At 52.1% G+C, this 16,208-nt stretch overlaps 6 protein-coding genes across 6 annotated transcripts; 2 read left to right on the forward strand and 4 right to left on the reverse strand.

Annotated features, from left to right (window-relative positions):
* Nucleotides 1-1,591: 1,591 nt before the first annotated feature.
* Nucleotides 1,592-3,506, reverse strand: V8C40DRAFT_287741 (heterokaryon incompatibility domain-containing protein; the record flags this gene model as incomplete). Its single annotated transcript, XM_083222772.1, has 2 exons — nucleotides 1,837-3,506; nucleotides 1,592-1,788 (listed from the first exon to the last, which is right to left on the reverse strand). The coding sequence occupies exons 1-2, from the start codon at nucleotides 3,362-3,364 to the stop codon at nucleotides 1,592-1,594; spliced, it is 1,725 nt and encodes a 574-aa protein (XP_083073316.1). The 5' UTR covers nucleotides 3,365-3,506.
* Nucleotides 3,507-4,421: 915 nt separating this feature from the next.
* On the reverse strand, nucleotides 4,422-5,982 carry V8C40DRAFT_266183 (citrate synthase-like protein; the record flags this gene model as incomplete). Its single annotated transcript, XM_083219722.1, has 3 exons — nucleotides 4,422-4,917; nucleotides 4,986-5,866; nucleotides 5,935-5,982. 3 exons carry the CDS (start codon nucleotides 5,980-5,982, stop codon nucleotides 4,422-4,424), a joined length of 1,425 nt encoding a protein of 474 aa, XP_083073317.1.
* Nucleotides 5,983-6,444: 462 nt separating this feature from the next.
* On the forward strand, nucleotides 6,445-8,702 carry V8C40DRAFT_245919 (methylisocitrate lyase ICL2). The gene is made up of 2 exons (XM_083216012.1): nucleotides 6,445-7,066; nucleotides 7,149-8,702. The coding sequence occupies exons 1-2, from the start codon at nucleotides 6,646-6,648 to the stop codon at nucleotides 8,540-8,542; spliced, it is 1,815 nt and encodes a 604-aa protein (XP_083073318.1). The 5' UTR covers nucleotides 6,445-6,645; the 3' UTR covers nucleotides 8,543-8,702.
* Nucleotides 8,703-8,716: 14 nt separating this feature from the next.
* On the reverse strand, nucleotides 8,717-10,447 carry V8C40DRAFT_245922 (uncharacterized protein). Its single transcript, XM_083216013.1, has 4 exons — nucleotides 10,419-10,447; nucleotides 9,774-10,367; nucleotides 9,506-9,647; nucleotides 8,717-9,446 (listed from the first exon to the last, which is right to left on the reverse strand). The coding sequence occupies exons 2-4, from the start codon at nucleotides 9,821-9,823 to the stop codon at nucleotides 8,793-8,795; spliced, it is 846 nt and encodes a 281-aa protein (XP_083073319.1). The 5' UTR covers nucleotides 9,824-10,367; nucleotides 10,419-10,447; the 3' UTR covers nucleotides 8,717-8,792.
* A 574-nt stretch (nucleotides 10,448-11,021) lies between these two features.
* On the forward strand, nucleotides 11,022-12,908 carry V8C40DRAFT_227753 (glutamine synthetase family protein). Its single transcript, XM_083212295.1, has 3 exons — nucleotides 11,022-11,568; nucleotides 11,649-12,627; nucleotides 12,688-12,908. Exons 1-3 carry the CDS (start codon nucleotides 11,142-11,144, stop codon nucleotides 12,716-12,718), a joined length of 1,437 nt encoding a protein of 478 aa, XP_083073320.1. The 5' UTR covers nucleotides 11,022-11,141; the 3' UTR covers nucleotides 12,719-12,908.
* Nucleotides 12,833-14,852, reverse strand: V8C40DRAFT_227759 (S-adenosyl-L-methionine-dependent methyltransferase). The gene is made up of 3 exons (XM_083212296.1): nucleotides 13,353-14,852; nucleotides 13,157-13,280; nucleotides 12,833-13,103 (listed from the first exon to the last, which is right to left on the reverse strand). The coding sequence occupies exons 1-3, from the start codon at nucleotides 14,428-14,430 to the stop codon at nucleotides 13,034-13,036; spliced, it is 1,272 nt and encodes a 423-aa protein (XP_083073321.1). The 5' UTR covers nucleotides 14,431-14,852; the 3' UTR covers nucleotides 12,833-13,033.
* Between the last annotated feature and the right edge of the window lie 1,356 nt (nucleotides 14,853-16,208).

The following is a 16,208-nucleotide window of genomic DNA, read 5'->3' on the forward strand; positions in this document are numbered from 1 at the left end:
AATTACCATTCCTTCACCAGTAGTGGTACGACCCTGAAGAGAAGGAGCCAGATTGGAATTCCACTGTTAGCACCGAGATAGCGCTTATGAGTTAGCTCATTCTGCCCCCTTTGCCTAGACTGCTAGCTGATAAAAGTGGCGCGGAAGCAATAATATCCACCACCCGAAAAGCAATGCAAAGCCACGGCTAACAGACGGGAGGATTCAATTGCCTGCAAGTATTGACATAGACTAGATGGAGTATTTCTGCGGAGAGGTAGCTTACATCGCTCAAGCCGAAGCACTTATGAGCTTCTTCCCGATAACAACACGCTATATAAAAGTGATATTATAACCGTGGCAGGCAAAGCCTTCGAATAAGGATATGCAGCATGAACCCTGTAAATTGCAGAGCAGATTCCTTTTACAATTCTACCATCTGCTTGAGGCCAAGTGATTGTGGATAATTCGTACTCGTATATTCGTCAAAAGGATTGCTGACTACATGCCTTATTGTCAGCATTCACTTCTACTCTACCACTATCCTATTGGGGAACAAGTTTCAAAGCTTCTCGGGTATAATTTACCATCAGCTTCTTCGTGTGTTTTATTTTCCCCTTTTCATCTGGTTATGTACGAGTATGGAGATGGCGAAGCAGATTCAAAGGTTCCACTAATGCAAAGCGCCAACAAAATTGCAGCTTACAACACGCGATTAAGCAACTGATACCATGAGCATACGAGATATATTGACATAGACTGCATCTACCGTTCAACTTGCAATATGATTTGGGTCTCTTCATAGATCCATATTGAGAAATCATCAGAGACTGCAATAAACCGACTTCCCTCGCGATTATTACCAGATTCCTAATAATAATACCAAATTGAGTCGTTATCGTTTAACGCGCATCGGTTGCCTCATTGGTAGCAGCATTGATGTCAGCATCTCTAGCGCTATCCTCTTTAGACTCAGCTGCCATTAAGGGTAATTGCAGGGTCCAGACTCCTATGACTTCTTGTAAGTCTAGAAACGGCTTGATTTGTTCCGCAGCAACTGCGGCTCTATTGTTTCAAGAGCATGACTGTCGGCGTCATGTTGGTTCGGGACGTGAGAACCGTGTGAGTTTTCTACAAGAGACAACAGCCGCTCGTCTTTGTATAACATAGTAGTCCTTGGCGTTTTCAGAATATTTACTGCCGTTTAATTTGTGATTCATGCAGCGCACCATGGCGAAGGACGAAATAACTATTTAGGGTGCTCTAGGAAATAACCAAGTTGCTGTTTTCTGGCATCTCAATCCTCTCTGACTCCCTCTTTTCAGAGCGGAGGCGACAAATTGCACTGAAGATATACACAGTTCGCGATGGGTTCCATAAGAACACCAAGGGTGGGAATGCCTGTTATACTAGAAACAGATGACGAACTCGCGGGTTTTGATAACGTTAATTTCGTGAGCCACGAGAAACAGGGCTGATGAGCTGACATAGGTAATGTATGTAGGAGAGCATAAACTAGACCTTGACCACTCTGCTTGGTGCGAGGCATTTGTACACCAGAGACAGGTGAATCTGCAGTTTTTGAGAATGAGTTGTTCAACAATAACGCTACCTAGGCATACTTGGACAGGACTATTCCAAGAACTATACTAAAGGCAAATCCAAGTATTGGGGCTACCAATATAGCTACTATCTGTCTAACACCTTTCTTAAACTCACGAGCATTCTCGGCATCCCTCTGCCTCTTAGCCTCTTCCCTTTCCCTTTCCCTTTCCTTTTCAGCCTCTCCCATTTCCTTTCGAGCATCTACTGCTCTATGTTTAATATCCGCATTTGTAGCAACACTCAACTGAAGACTAAATATTTGATGCCCGCTCACTATCGTTTGAGTTCCAGTAGCACAAATAGTAGACCACGCAATGGCTGTTTCCTTTTCCCGGAGTGCTTCTTGGGGTCTCTCAGCTTCTGTAAACTCTGGCTCGGCGTCCCCAGCGTTGATGGCCATTAGGTCAAAATAGTAAGCAAACGATCTTGTGCTTAGTTGTTCAACCCAAAGGACAAGGAGAACTGCCGTGCCCCTGTCACTCCATCCAATTTCTTGGAACACATCTGCGCCCGATACCTCCCTGTCAATTTCCATATGAAAGGCAGCCTTTTTCCCAACAAGGTGCGTTATCGGCAGCCTCATCGTCTTCTGAAATCCCATGTACTCTTTGGGATACACGGCCACAAACCGTATTTCTGGAGGCAGAGCAAGAAAAAGTTCATTGTTCTGATAAATGTCGCTCAATGATCTCGGCTCTCTCATCTCGACAAACTTGTCAAATACCACAGTTTGAAAAGCAATAGGATATTGATGAGGTTTCAAAACCAACTGCGAGGGGTTGGACCGTACAAAGTGATTGATTCCTGTGCTGATGGCCTGGATGCCCACAACCGTTGAGAGTTCCGTGCCCTGAAAACACTTGAGCCCAATGAAGCCGTCCTGGTATAGAGCGCAGCTAAGTGATATTCGCCCATTGCCAAGTAGAGTTGACGCACCAGCCATGCTAGTAAAAAAGGGAGTAGTAGTCACCTCACTCGCAAATTCTTTCGGCGATGAAGCAAATAAGCCGCGAAACGGGGCTTCAGATGCAGACTCTTCACTGGCCCGCCAGGCAAACAAGGAATCGTCCTGAGTTTGTTTCAAAATCTCCTCCTGTAAGCGAGTGAAAGCATTCCTCCCCTCGCCATATATCATCGGCATGTTGACGTCGAATATTCCCATGAGACAATACGCAATGTCTTCTTCACGAGTCGTCTCTCTTTTTGCAGCCCAGTTCATGCGGTTTGCAATACTGGTCTGGTCTAACCGCATGTCCCCCGTAAGAATTGCAGAGGGAATCCCAGTAATTTGTTCCAAAACTTCTTTAAGCTCCGTCTTTCGGCTGATCGTGGTCCATTTGGCTCCAAAAAACACAATTTCCTTGGGCGCAAGCAATTCCTGCAATGTCCAGCCCCGAGTAAACCATCTGCAGTGTGAAATCGACGAAGGGCTTGTTATCGGTAATTGTATATTCTCGGAGGCGTCCTCGAGATAGGCGTAGCATATGGCCGCGTCGCGATACCATCTAAACATGGAATTGATGGCCTCGCTCAGCTCGGAGCTGCTTTCTTTATTGATACAGCATGTATCTATCCACGCGTAGCTAAAGCCATCTTTGAGGGCTTGTTCACAGGCCAGTTTGATCTTGGCGAAGCCCGATTTTGTTGTTCTCGTGGACAGATTGGTGAAATCCGCAAAAGTCACCTCATCAGGGCCCCAGGTGTGGGAGAGGATCGCATATGGAGGTGGAGCTTTAGGAAACCAGATGAACTCCAGCGTTCTGGTATTGATTAGACGCATTTTACTATGAGGGTATAGACTAAATGAACACGTGAGATTGATCGCCGAGAGATGCTCGCATTCTGGGGAACTGTAAAGTCGATGATAGAGAGACGCGTTTGTGCAATTTTGCGGGTGAAACAGGTAGCAATATTAGTTGCATACGATCTCACTTTGAATGGTATCGAACATATGATAATGTAGGCAGCTCCCCCGCGAAGGATTTTTGTTCTGGGATGCGTGAGGCAAGGCTGTGATTCGCCTTGCCTGCGCCTCGAAGTATGCCAACAGCCAATAGCACTACAGCATTCCGCATGAAGTAGAGTAGGCTAATTACCAAGGTGACCATCTTTACATTTGTTTGCCTACTAGGTAGGTAGTAACGTTTTAATATACACTTGCGATACATACCTAGGGACGAGACATACAATAAGCTTCATCAAACTTTGTGCAGCAGACAGAAGTATACATGTACCTATTAGAGGTTGTAAAAGTTACGGCCACATGCAAATAAGCCGGGTCTACACTCTTGCTACATAGTCATCAAACAGGCATTCAATGTTCAAGTTATCAAAGCAATAGCTATTTATTGAAACACCTCACACCACTCTCTTGTGCCGTTGTGATGGGCTTGCCCTTTCTCTGTGGCACACTTCGATTTATAGAGGAACTCAGTGACGGTTTAGCCTAAATTGGCCACATGCGGACTTTATAACACAGACAATAGTATTCGAGAAGCCTAGTTTTTGCTTTCTTCAACCGTTTATATCAACTTATCGACCCTATCTCGCATTGCTCACGGAATCAACGTTGTCATAACCCACCAACCAGTTCGTCATTTGGTTTTAGTATAACAGCACTCCTAACTTCGGCGTCCTTATAAAGGATATTGCAGACATGACACGCCAACGTGAGTCGCACGACCCTTTCAAAACAGAACAAGGTCAGTCGATTTAGACAAGCTACAAGATGATATATATATACACGTGCTCTCTCAAAAACACTCATGCTCAATACTCCAACCTCGACCGGTTTTTCTTCATACATGTTTCATTTCAACGTTATTTTTTTTCATTCTTTAGCTGCTCTCAGCCTGCTTCAGGAGACCCTCGAGGTTGATGCTCTTGGGGCGCTCAATGGGGAGACCCAGGGCGCGGTCCCAGATGAGCTGGGCAAGGGGACCCAGACCACGCGAGACACCAAAGGTGGCAGTGTAGTACAGGGTCTCGTGGAAGCCGTAGTGGTGGAACAGGACACCGGAGCTGCTGTCGACGTTGGGGTAAGGGTTCTTGGTCTTGCCGTGCTTCTTGAGGACCTCGGGAGCGATGCGGCTGTTCTTCTCAACCAGCTGGAAGACGGGGTCCTTGGCAATGGTGGGGCGGGAAGCGGCATAGTCCATCAGAGCCTCGAATCGAGGATCAGGCTTACGCAGAACGGCGTGGCCGTAACCGGGCACGACACGGCCGGAGTTGAGGGTAGACCAGAGGTAGTCGTGGACATCTTGCTCAGTGTAGTTGGCGGGGATGGCCTCCTTCATCTGAAGAATCCAGCGGAGAACCTCCTGGGCGGCAAGGCTAGAGTAAAGGTTGTTAGTGTATAGTTCGAGCGTGTAAGTGGGCTATAAAGGACGAAGAAAACTTACCCGTGAAGAGGACCAGCCAGACCCTGGAGACCAGCACTGTAAGAAAGGAAGGGGTCGCTGAGAGCACTGCCGACCAGGTGAGTGGCGTGGGCAGACACGTTGCCACCCTCGTGGTCACCGTGGAGAGCAAGGTAGAGTCGGAGGAGATCCTGGAAGTCCTCATTCTCCTTGCCGCCCTTGCCGAGCATGGCAGCAAAGTTGTAAGACCAATCCTGCTCAAGGTCAACCTCGGCAGGGAGAGCACCACCGCCCCTGTAGGCGTTCTGGTAGATCTTGGCGGCAATGGTGGGCAGCTTGGCGAGCAGAGAAATGCAGTCGTCAAAGGTAGGCTCCCAGTAGTCAGCCTTGTTGAGACCCTGCTCGTAGGCCTTGGCGAACTTGGACTCGTAGTTGAGAGCCGAGACGGCAATGGCAAACTGGGTCATGGGGTGCAGATCCTTGGGGAACTCGTCGAGCATCTTGTTGACAAAGGTGGGGATCTGGGCCTTGGAGGCGAGCTCGCGGGAGAACTCGCGGACCTGGTTGACGGAGGGGACCTGGCCGGTCAGGAGCAGCCAGAACATGGACTCGGGGAGCATCTCAGTTCCGGTCTTGCCCTTGGGGAGCTCCTTTTGGCAGTCCTTGATGGTGCGGCCGTGGAAGCGAATGCCCTCGTTGGCATCGAGGACGGATCCCTCCCAGACCATGGCCTTGAGGCCACGCATGCCGCCGAGGGTGTTCTCGACCTTGACCTCGCCAATGACCTTGCTGCCATGGGCCTTGACCTTCTTGAGCAGCTCGCGCTTGGCAGGAATGACCTCCTTGAGGGTCGTCTTGAGATCGGGCTCAGCGGTAGAGTAGCATCGCACGGCGTTGGCAAGGAGAGCAGCACGGGTGTAGGGCTGTGGGATTGTATAGCCGAGTGTCAATTGAACTGCTATAAGAATCAATCGATGGAGAATCCACTGACCTTGAAGGAGCGCAGGGCTCGAGCCGACGTGGTGAGGTTGAGAGCCATTGTGATGATGATGAGCCGAGCTGCTGATGGCGGGGCAGAAAGCAGCTGGTGGTTAGCTACAAGTACAAGTACCCAAGGTAGAGCTCATTGATGCTATCGCTGATAAGATTAGGGGGGGGCTTACAGTGGACAATTCGTTTCCTTTCTTGCACGCAACGATGATAAGGGGAAGAAAAGAAGAAGAAAAAGGACAAGAAAAAAAAAAAGAACCGAGATATCTTGGACCACAACAAAAAGTTCCTTTAACGTCTCATCTTACACCAAACAAAAAGCAGCCAAGCCCGAGACAGTCCAGCTCCAACACCAGCCAAACGGCAGCCCGCCTTCCGTCACCGCTTTCAAAACAGCCGAAGAAAGCCGCCCGGTCGGTCCGTCGGTAGCCCCGCGCCGCGTGATTGGCCAATCTGCGTCAGCCGCGCCTGTATCGGCCCTCTTTTGGCTTGAGCCGAGCATCGAAGCTGGGCTGCTTGGAAATGAAGGAAAATGGATGCGGCAAACATGTCCTAAAGTGGCCAACGGGCGAGTAAGTTGCCAGGGATATAAAGCAGAAACGACTTCGAAATCCGCGAACGCATCTTTGCCTCGGTAATCGAATTATCGGCATCAGTCTGTCTTGTCTGTTTCGATATCTCGATAGTGACAGTGACAGTACCTTATCAAAAGATGATGCGAATAGCTTCACGAGCTCCCCAGCGGGCGTGCTCTCTGGCCTCCTCCTCTGCGTCCGCCGCTCTTCGTCGATCCATCCCGCGCTCTGTTGCCATCCGCGCCATTGCAACAACCGCTCGCATGGCTGCTCCCACTCAGACCATCGCTCACGCAGCGCCAGCCGACGCCTATCAGCTGCTGCCCGAGGCGCAAAAGGCCGGCCAGGCTGAGGATGCGCTCTATGAGGCCCAGGTCAAGGAGATTGAGGAGTGGTGGGCATCGCCTCGTTACGCCGGCATTCGACGCCCGTACAGCGCCGCAGATGTCGCCTCCAAGCGCGGCACCCAGTTGATCAAGTACCCCAGCTCCGTCATGGCCACCAAGCTGTTTAACCTGATCCGCGAACGCGAGGCCAAGGGCGAGCCTATTCACACAAGTAAGTCAGCTCTGGACTGATGTCTACCATCACGTACTATCACGATCACAAAGACAACCACTAACCTCTACTTCCCAATCAGTGGGCGCCATCGATCCTGTCCAAATGACCCAGCAGGCCCCTCACCAGGAAGTCCTCTACATCTCCGGCTGGGCTTGCTCCTCCGTCCTGACCAGCACCAACGAAGTGTCTCCCGATTTTGGCGACTACCCCTACAACACCGTCCCCAACCAGGTCCAGCGCCTCGCCAAGGCCCAGTCCATGCACGACCGCAAGCAGTGGGACACCCGCCGCAAGTTGACTGCCGAGGAGCGGGCCAAGACTCCCTATACCGACTACCTCCGCCCCATCATCGCCGACGGTGACACCGGCCACGGAGGTCTCTCCGCCGTGCTGAAGCTGGCCAAGCTCTTTGCCGAGAATGGCGCGGCTGCAGTGCACTTTGAGGACCAGCTTCACGGCGGCAAGAAGTGCGGCCACTTGGCGGGCAAGGTTCTGGTGCCCACGGGTGAACACATCAACCGTCTCAATGCCGCTCGCTTCCAGTGGGACGTTATGGGCTCTGAGAACTTGGTCATTGCCCGTACCGACTCGGAGTCTGGTCGTCTCATCTCGTCAGCCATCGACGTCCGTGATCACGAGTTCATCCTCGGAATTGCTGACCCCACCATCGAACCCCTCGCCGAAACGCTGCAGGCGATGGAGGCCAAGGGGGCCACAGGCGCCGAGATTGACGTCTACGAGGCCAAGTGGGTGAAGAACAGCAGGCTGGTGACTTTTGACGAGGCTGCTGTCGAGCACATGCAAAAGGAGGGCGTCGCCCAGGCCAAGATTGACGCGTATCTCTCTGCCGTAGCTGAGGACCGCGACATGGGCATCTCTCGCCGCCGCCATCTCGCTTCCGAGTACACCAAGACGCCCGTCTACTTCAACTGGGACGTGCCTCGCACTCGCGAAGGTTACTACCACTTCCGTGCCGGCATGGAGGCTGCCACTAAGCGTGCCCTGGCCTTTGCTCCCTATGCTGATCTCCTCTGGGTTGAAACTGGCGACCCCAATGTCGAAGTCGCCGCCAAGCTGGGCCGCACCGTGCGTGCCGCCAACCCCGGCAAGTCCCTCGTCTACAACCTGTCTCCCTCGTTCAACTGGATGGCCCACGGCTTCACTGATGAGAAGCTCAAGTCGTTCATCTGGGACATTGCCAAGGAGGGCTTTACCCTGCAGCTCATCTCGCTGGCCGGTCTCCACTCGACGGCGACCATCACCAACGAGCTGGCCAAGAAGTTTAAGACAGACGGCATGAAGGCGTATGTGGAAATTGTGCAGAGGCGCGAGAAGGAGCTGGGCTGCGATGTGTTGACGCACCAGAAGTGGAGTGGAGCGAGCTACATTGATGGCATCTTGGGTGCTATTCAGAGCGGCAGCTCTAGCAGCAAGAGCATGGGCGAGGGTAACACAGAAGGCCAGTTTGACTAGGCAAAAGGAACACAGAGATAGAAACGTAAAAAAAGGAATAAAAAGAAACAAAAGAAAGAGTAGCATTATGCATATGTAGATATATAGGGGGCATTTGGACGGAGTTGGGTACATATTAAGTATTTCTTGTTAGATATACAATTTACAACACATGGGTCTGATTCATTACGATGCTTGACACAAATTCTATTGCTTGCATTATTTGATATCTTTTTTTTTTTTTCGTCAACTAATCATACAAATCCATACATCACTCCAGAGAAGACTTCAGGGCGTTGTTGGTGGGCGCCGGTGCCGCAGGTCCCTCGGCAGTGACATACGCCTTGCTCATACCACCATCCACAACAAAGTCACTGCCATTGACGAAACTAGCCTCATCACTAGCCAAGAACACGACAGCGTGAGCCTGCTCAACAGCCTCGCCAAAGCGGCCCGTGGGAAAGTGCACCTCGCGGCGCTGTCTCTTAGCCTTGTCATCGCCCAGCCAGTCCTGCAGCAGCGGGGTGTTGAGCGGCGCGGGACACAGGCTGTTGAAGCGGAATCCCTCGCGAGCATGCACCATGGCGAGCTCACGAGTCAGAGCGAGGACGGCGCCCTTGGAGGCCGTGTAGGCGAGCTGCGGGGTGGCGGCGCCGACGAGGGCGACGACGGAGGCGGTGTTGATGATGGAGCCCTTGGTCTTTTTGTTGCGGCGCAGGGCGAGGACGGCGTGCTTGCAGCCGAACCAGACGCCCTTGACGTTGATATTGTGGGTGAGGTCCCAGATGGCCTCGGGGGTGTTGATGGCGTCGTCGTCGTTGGCGTGCATGATGCCGGCGTTGTTGAAGATGACGTCGAGGCCGCCCCAGCTGTCGAGGGACTCGATCATGGCCTGGACGTCAGCCTCCTTGGAGACGTCGCATTTCTGTAGATGAAGATGAGCCTCGGGTTCATATGGTGAATGAAGAATGAAAATAAACATACGCGAGTCTCCAGACGGGTGGCAGCGGGGACGAGCTCCTTGACCTTGGCCACGGCCTTTTCCAGCGCGGGCTCGGAGATGTCGGCCAGGAGGACATTGGCGCCCTCCTTGGCGAAGAGGATTGCCGTCTCAAGACCAATGCCTCTGTTTTTATGAGTGATTGTCAGTATATGTTGGACTCACTCTTGGCTCATGTGATGTAGACAGATAGATGTTGGACAGGGACGAGGAAAGGGGAACAAGAGGATGAATATTCAACGCAAAACTCACCCCGCAGCACCGGTGATGATGGCGTTTTTGCCAGCTAGACGACCGACCATGATGATGATGATTTAGTTATTGACAAGAGATGAGTTTGAATGAAAAAAAAAGAGCGGTAGTGAAACGAGGTTCGAGGTTGGGTTTTATGCTTGGGCAACAAGACTCAAAGCCAGACGCAAGGGATGGAGATGGAGGGGCAGTTTGACACAATTCCGTAATCTGTACTCCCGTATCCGGTACTCTGTCGGTACCTGATTGACCATGGCGGGGTTCCCTCGTGATGGGCAGAAAGAGACTCGGTCAGTAAATCTCAGGTCCACAAGCCAAACTGGTCCATCAAACAGACCAGACGCCCTCTGTGTAATCCGTAGCAGCACGGGCCCCATTGTGCCAGAAAATTACCTAAAACAAGAGATATCGTACGGCGCTATCTGCCCCTAGCTAGTAGTTGTCTCCATGTGAGAGGCACGAGACGGGCTGCTTTAGTGGCTCAGAGCTGGGAATTGACATATGCGGATCCATCAGATTGGAGGGGGAGGACCCTAGATTGCAGCTCCGACAGCGGTGGCCGAGGTACCTTGCAAGTTACTGTACTGTGCTGTGCTGTGCTGTGTGAGGCAAAGGCTTGTGATGGAGAGAGCTGTCGTACAATACCTTATGATGGCATCTTTCTTGTTTCGTGTAATGGTTTCATGTGCAGAAGAAATTAATTATAGTAGTCTCTTATCGTATCTACTAATCTATCTAATACTACACAATCCTTCCACCCCATCTCAATCTCAATCCATCCATATCAATTCTCACCACCACCACTACAAGTACAAGCCATAAACCCCAACTGATAACGAACGATTAGCCCGTCCAACCCCTCCATTGGCTTCCCCCCCTGGCCCTGAGCCGCGGCCCCCGCAGCGTCAACGTGCCATCCACTGTAGCAATTAATGCCAATCCCCCTCCATCTGCCATCTTCCATCTCCATATTGCATGTGCATCGCCAATCTCCAAGTCGTCTGTCTCCTACGTAATCTGCTCGTGACGGTCCTTCTAGAACAAGCGCCGGTTTGATTTGGATTATTCCTATCTGGGTATTTAATCTGCGGGGTGTCTCGTCTCGTCTCGTCCTCACGCGCCCTCATCGTCTCCGTCTTCGTTCTTCGTCTTCTAGCTTCCCTTCACGATAACGGCATGACTCGCTGATCTGCTTCTACTTGCGCTTGGACCTCCAACACCCCACCTGTCTGCCGCTCCAGCCTCTCTCTCGACTTACAAACGTCATTCTTTACAACAACATCAGCAATAACATTCGTTACTTCACGATATCCTAAGCAAAACACCAGAACCTCGCCTCTTTTTGCTCTCTACCTACCTGCCTTCAACATGGCTGTCACCAAACCCATCACCGCCGCCTCCCTCGAGGCCCTGCTCGAGCACGACACCAAAGTCAAGCTGGCCGGCCTCGACGTCGACGGAATCCTCCGCGGCAAGCTCGTCTCCAAGAAAAAGTTCCTCTCCATTGCCACCGCCGGCTTTGGCTTCTGCTCCGTCATCTTTGGCTGGGACATGCACGACCAGACGTACCTGCGCGAGCTCAAAATCTCAAACGCCGAGAACGGATACCGCGACCTGCTCGCCATCCCCGACCTCAACAGCTTCCGCAGGATACCCTGGGAGAACAACATCCCCTTCTTCCTCATCACCTTCCACGACCCAGACACAAAGCTGCCCATTTGCGCATGCCCGCGCGGGCTGCTAAAGACGCAGCTGGACCGCCTGCGCAGCAAGGGCTATGGCGCCATGGCCGGTGGTGAGCTCTCACTTCTTTTTTTGCTTCCTCTGACAAGACGAGATATGGCATACTGACAGCCTCTGTTCTGTTTCTTCTAGCTGAATACGAATTCTACACTTTCCAGACCCCCGACGACTCATCATCTCCCGCCGGCTTCCTCCAGAACAACCCCCCGCACCAGCTCCCCTCGCTCACAGAGGGCATGTTTGGATACTCCCTCACACGACCCGTCCACAACAGGGACTGGTACTACGAAATATTTGACACCTGCGAGGCGTTTGACTGCAATGTTGAGGGTTGGCACACCGAGTCCGGTCCGGGTGTGTTTGAGGCCGCCCTCGAGTTTGGCGAAGTCGCCGAGATGGCGGACCGCGCCAGTTTGTTCAAGTACGTCGTCAAGAGCGTTGGCGCAAAGCATCGCATCACGCCGTGTTTCATGGCCAAGCCCAAACAGGGCCTCCCTGGAAACAGCGGCCACATGCACGTCTCCATCGTCGATGAGAATGGCAAAAACCTGCTGGCGAGAGAGACGGTTGACGAAAATGCGCCGTGGAAGGATGTAGCAGGACTGTCAGACCTAGGACGTCATTTCCTGGCCGGTGTCTTGGAGGGTCTCCCTGACATCATGCCTCTGCTTGCGCCCACAATCAACTCGTACAAGCGTCTGGTCGAGAACTTCTGGGCGCCGGTGACCGTCTCGTGGGGTCTCGAGCACCGTGCCGCTTCTATCCGCCTCATTGCGCCGCCCACTTCCAAGGCTTCGGCCACACGATTCGAGATCCGTGTGCCCGGCGCCGATACCAATCCCCACTTTGTCCTTGCCGCCGTCCTGGGCTGCGGCTGGCGCGGAGTCGAGAAGAAGCTCGAGATTCCGTGTCCGCCACTGGCCATGGGCGAGAACGTCGGCGGCTCTTCCGACCAGGGGGCGCGACTGGCCAAGAGCCTGCGGGAGGCTACGGCGAGATTCATGGCCAAGGACAGCATCGCCAGAGAGGTGCTGGGCGACGATTTCGTGGACCACTTTGGTGGCACCCGAGAGAATGAAATTAGACTGTATGACGAAGCCGTAACAGATTGGTAAGACTTGAGCACTCCAGAACCAGATAACGTCGTCCTTTACTGACTGATCGTGTCTAGGGAAATGAAGCGGTATATTGAGGCCGTGTAAGAACGCAGACGGACTGGCGCAAGAGGCGGTTGAATCTTTGAAGCGTTGCGTAAATGGCTTATGATTATGAACATTGTAAGATGCGTAGAATACCAGCGACGGAGACGGGTTTGGCTAGACCTTTCCTTTTTCCTTTCTTGGGCATCAGTAGTTGAATAGCAGTGTGGCAGAGTGTATTTTCTGCGTGCTTTGTCGTTACTTCCCTTGCCCCTTTTTTTCTCTATCTGCGCTCTTATTTTGCTGAGAATCGCTCGAGAGACAAGAAGGGGGTATATATATATATCGTCTGGATGCTTCTTGATTCGCAGAGGCCGTTCATTGTGTCTTTTCCGCGGTCTTCGTCTTGGTACTTTTGCCGCCGGGCTTTCTCGCCGATATAAATGTTCTATCATGAAATTGTCAGCATCGTACAAAGCAAAGGACAGACGATGCACATACACTTTGATGCAACTCCTGAGGAGCGGATCGTCATATTCTTTCATCACCCTGTCCAGCAGCTCGCGCGTCTTTGCTTCCTCCCAGCCAGCGAGGCCAAACATTCTCAGCGTCCAATGGTTACAGCCTAAAGGAGTATTACAGCGTCAGAATAATCCCTTGAAGAAAGTACTCATCGGAAGAAACAACATGAACTCACCAGTCTCGAGCATCTTGTACAGAATCTCGCCCTTCTTCCTCACCACAGGATCTCGAGCCCAGTTCCGCACCGGCATCCAGTCCGACCGCTCGCGCACGCTCTCGGCGCCCAGCTCGCGCAGCCACGGCCTCACCTTTGGCGTAGGGTCAAAGTCGATGCCCTGCGCGGCGGCAATCTCGGCGAACACGGCGCCGTACTCGATCGTTGCCGCGCCGAGGGCCGCCCGGGGCCGCTGCTTCGTCTCCGCCTGCTGGTCCTGCTCCGTGTCCGCCTGCTCTTCTCTCTCGACATCGGTATCGGCATCGTCGGACGACTCAGACGTGGGGTCCGGGTCGACGCCGAAGAAGAGCGGCGTGACCTCTGTGAACTCGAGCTGGCCGCCGGGCTTGAGGTGGTCAAACGCCTGTTCGATGAGGCGGCGCCAGTCACGAATACCACCGCCGACCAAGTTGCGCAGATGAATAAAGTCGTAGAGGCGCGGCGGCCAGTCCTCGGCGGCATCGGCAATCTCAAACGTCAGGTTGGGCGGCACCTCCTTGGGCAGGTTTGCGCTGCTCAGCTCGATGCCCAGCACGTCGACCAGCGGGTTGCTCTGGGCCATCTCCATGCCCCAGTGGCCACCACCACAACCAACGTCAAGAATATGGAAGCGCGGACTGTCCGGGCTCAGGTGTTCCAGCGGCAGCTTGGTAAAGGTCAGGGCGCCGCCGAGGCACAGCGTGAAGAGCTCGTGCTGGTAGGCCTGGCGCTGGTTCTCGCACGGGTCGTTGGGCGTCACCATGCGGCCCGAGCCGTGGTAGATGTGGCCGTATTCGTGGATCGGCGGGAGGGCGTCCTCGGAGGCGGACGAGTAGTTGGAGTTGGAGTCGCTGGCTGTTGCGTCGTCTTCGTCGTCGTGGTCTTCAAGTCCTTCTACCTCTTCTTCGTCTTCTTCGCCATGCTCATGCTCTTCAGCGTCGTCTTCTTCTTCTTCGTCTGTCTTTGCAGCAGCATCATGATCATTGTGCTTTTCACCTTGTTCATGGTCATCGTCTATGATGACAGACTCGCCAGCAGGCGGTATACTTTCCACCGCCATTATCAATCAGTCGATGGAACTAACTGATATCACCAATTGTGGTTGCTCTCAGAAAGACTCGGAGCCCCCAAACACAATACTTTCAAGCCGATTTCTCCAGAATTGTAATCCGAGGCCACTGTTCCTAATTGGTTTTCTCCCTGGCTCGCTTCTTCTTTTTGGCTTTTTGCCCCTTTGGGTTGTTTATGCCGTCTTCAATGTAGAACCGGCTGGACGTAAACTGAGCTGCAATTAGAGTCGTATTGATGTGGACCGCCGCGGCGTCGCTTCCACCCACCCTAATTTAGACAAAACCTGGAGCCGCGAGCCGTCTAACAAGTGTCATGTGTCATTTGTTCTTTAATCCTTCTGTCGGTTTCTTTTTCTCCCGCGATTTTCGTTCCTGCAGATGGACTCTCGGTGATTGCTAAACGGCAATAAAAACGCCGCTTTGTCTTTTTTCTCTCCCCCCCCCTCTCTTGGGGAGATTTGAAAAGGAAGAACGGCCCCCACGTGGGCAAACAGCTAAGCTCTGAACTGAAAGAAAAGTCCGAAAGGCCGTCAGGTGATGTGATTGATTGTCAAGCGAGCTGAGAAGAAAGTATAGTAGTTCCAAGGCCCAATCCCTGTACTTGCTGTCGAACTTGTACAACCAGGGCCTGGAGCGAGGCCGGAATTTCCGGTGTAAATTGGCAACGGACACTTTTTTCTTCCCGTTCTTCTTTTCTTTTTCTTATTGGATTGAAAGTTATTAAAACGAAATGAAATGAAGAAATGCCAGCCACTAATTTCCAAACAGTGCGGCAGGTTTGGGCTAAGAATAGAATAGAATCGACAGGTTTGATTAGCAATTGAAGAGCTGCGAGATGGACTGGAAGAAACAGGAGCGTGGGATTGGATTGGATTGGTCTGGAAGGTTTAATAGAAGGAACTCCACGTGGCCAATCGCCGTTAACGCCAAGAAGGGGGGGGCAGAGACGGCTATCGAATGTGCCCAGAATGTGATGAATCGAATTCACATGAGTCGGGGGACACGGGAAGAAGAGGAGATGGTGGAGGAAGAAAGGCTGATAGGTAAAGTAGTAAGATCAATACTAATGAGAGACGAATCAGTCAGTCAATGATGTTGTCTTAGTAGAAGAGGAGGGAAACCAACACAATCGGAAAGAAAAGACGAAGAAAGGAAGAAAAAGAGTAAGACGATAAAAGAAAATCAATCGATAAAAACCCAATCAATCCCAAGTCTCAATTCCGAGCTCATAATCCAGCCGACAGGGGGGAGAAAAAAAGGCCCGTCACGGTCACCTATCAGCATCGGGATATGATCCAATGGAAAAAAAAGATGCAGGCAGAATTGGCGAAGTAACAGCCTAACCAACGGCATACGCACACACACACGCCCAACACACAGGAAGAAAGACGAACGAACGGCCCGCAGCTTGCAGATTGACAGACAGCCTTCATGTGGTCGCCGGAAAACTGCCTGTTCCGTCCATGTCTCTCTTCATTTGTTATTTTTAGATGTCTCTACGTAACTCTTGTCTTCTTTTTCTTCCCTTGTTCAGCTGAATGGATGAATTAATAATGGTTAATAATTTGCCAAAGCTGCGTGTCGCATGCGGCTATTCGTGCTCATAAGCGCTCAGACTCTCACACGATGCGATTACACGCAACCCATCAACAACAACAACTCAACACACAGACTCTCGACACAACCCTTCTTCATCAACCCCATCGTCATCATCATTCCCTTTCCCTTTCCCTTTCTTCTCATCACAATACTCGTATGCCGAGACTCG

Source organism: Trichoderma camerunense (assembly GCF_050948025.1).
Source record: "Trichoderma camerunense strain CBS 138272 chromosome Unknown V8C40scaffold_9, whole genome shotgun sequence".
Lineage (NCBI taxonomy): Eukaryota > Fungi > Ascomycota > Sordariomycetes > Hypocreales > Hypocreaceae > Trichoderma > Trichoderma camerunense.

Excerpts from the sequence above, each read along its gene's own strand:
- V8C40DRAFT_245919 (XM_083216012.1), top strand. The coding sequence starts at position 6,646 with ATGATGCGAATAGCTTCACGAGCTCCCCAGCGGGCGTGCTCTCTGGCC. Across the intron at positions 7,067-7,148 it reads GGGCGAGCCTATTCACACAA|TGGGCGCCATCGATCCTGTC; the intron begins GTAAGTCAGCTC and ends CTTCCCAATCAG.
- V8C40DRAFT_245922 (XM_083216013.1), bottom strand. The coding sequence starts at position 9,823 with ATGGTCGGTCGTCTAGCTGGCAAAAACGCCATCATCACCGGTGCTGCG. Across the intron at positions 9,648-9,773 it reads ATCATCACCGGTGCTGCGGG|AGGCATTGGTCTTGAGACGG; the intron begins GTGAGTTTTGCG and ends TCATAAAAACAG. Across the intron at positions 9,447-9,505 it reads CCACCCGTCTGGAGACTCGC|AAATGCGACGTCTCCAAGGA; the intron begins GTATGTTTATTT and ends CTTCATCTACAG.
- V8C40DRAFT_227753 (XM_083212295.1), top strand. The coding sequence starts at position 11,142 with ATGGCTGTCACCAAACCCATCACCGCCGCCTCCCTCGAGGCCCTGCTC. Across the intron at positions 11,569-11,648 it reads CTATGGCGCCATGGCCGGTG|CTGAATACGAATTCTACACT; the intron begins GTGAGCTCTCAC and ends TGTTTCTTCTAG. Across the intron at positions 12,628-12,687 it reads GACGAAGCCGTAACAGATTG|GGAAATGAAGCGGTATATTG; the intron begins GTAAGACTTGAG and ends GATCGTGTCTAG.
- V8C40DRAFT_227759 (XM_083212296.1), bottom strand. The coding sequence starts at position 14,430 with ATGGCGGTGGAAAGTATACCGCCTGCTGGCGAGTCTGTCATCATAGAC. Across the intron at positions 13,281-13,352 it reads GTACAAGATGCTCGAGACTG|GCTGTAACCATTGGACGCTG; the intron begins GTGAGTTCATGT and ends ATACTCCTTTAG. Across the intron at positions 13,104-13,156 it reads CTCAGGAGTTGCATCAAAGT|AACATTTATATCGGCGAGAA; the intron begins GTATGTGCATCG and ends ATTTCATGATAG.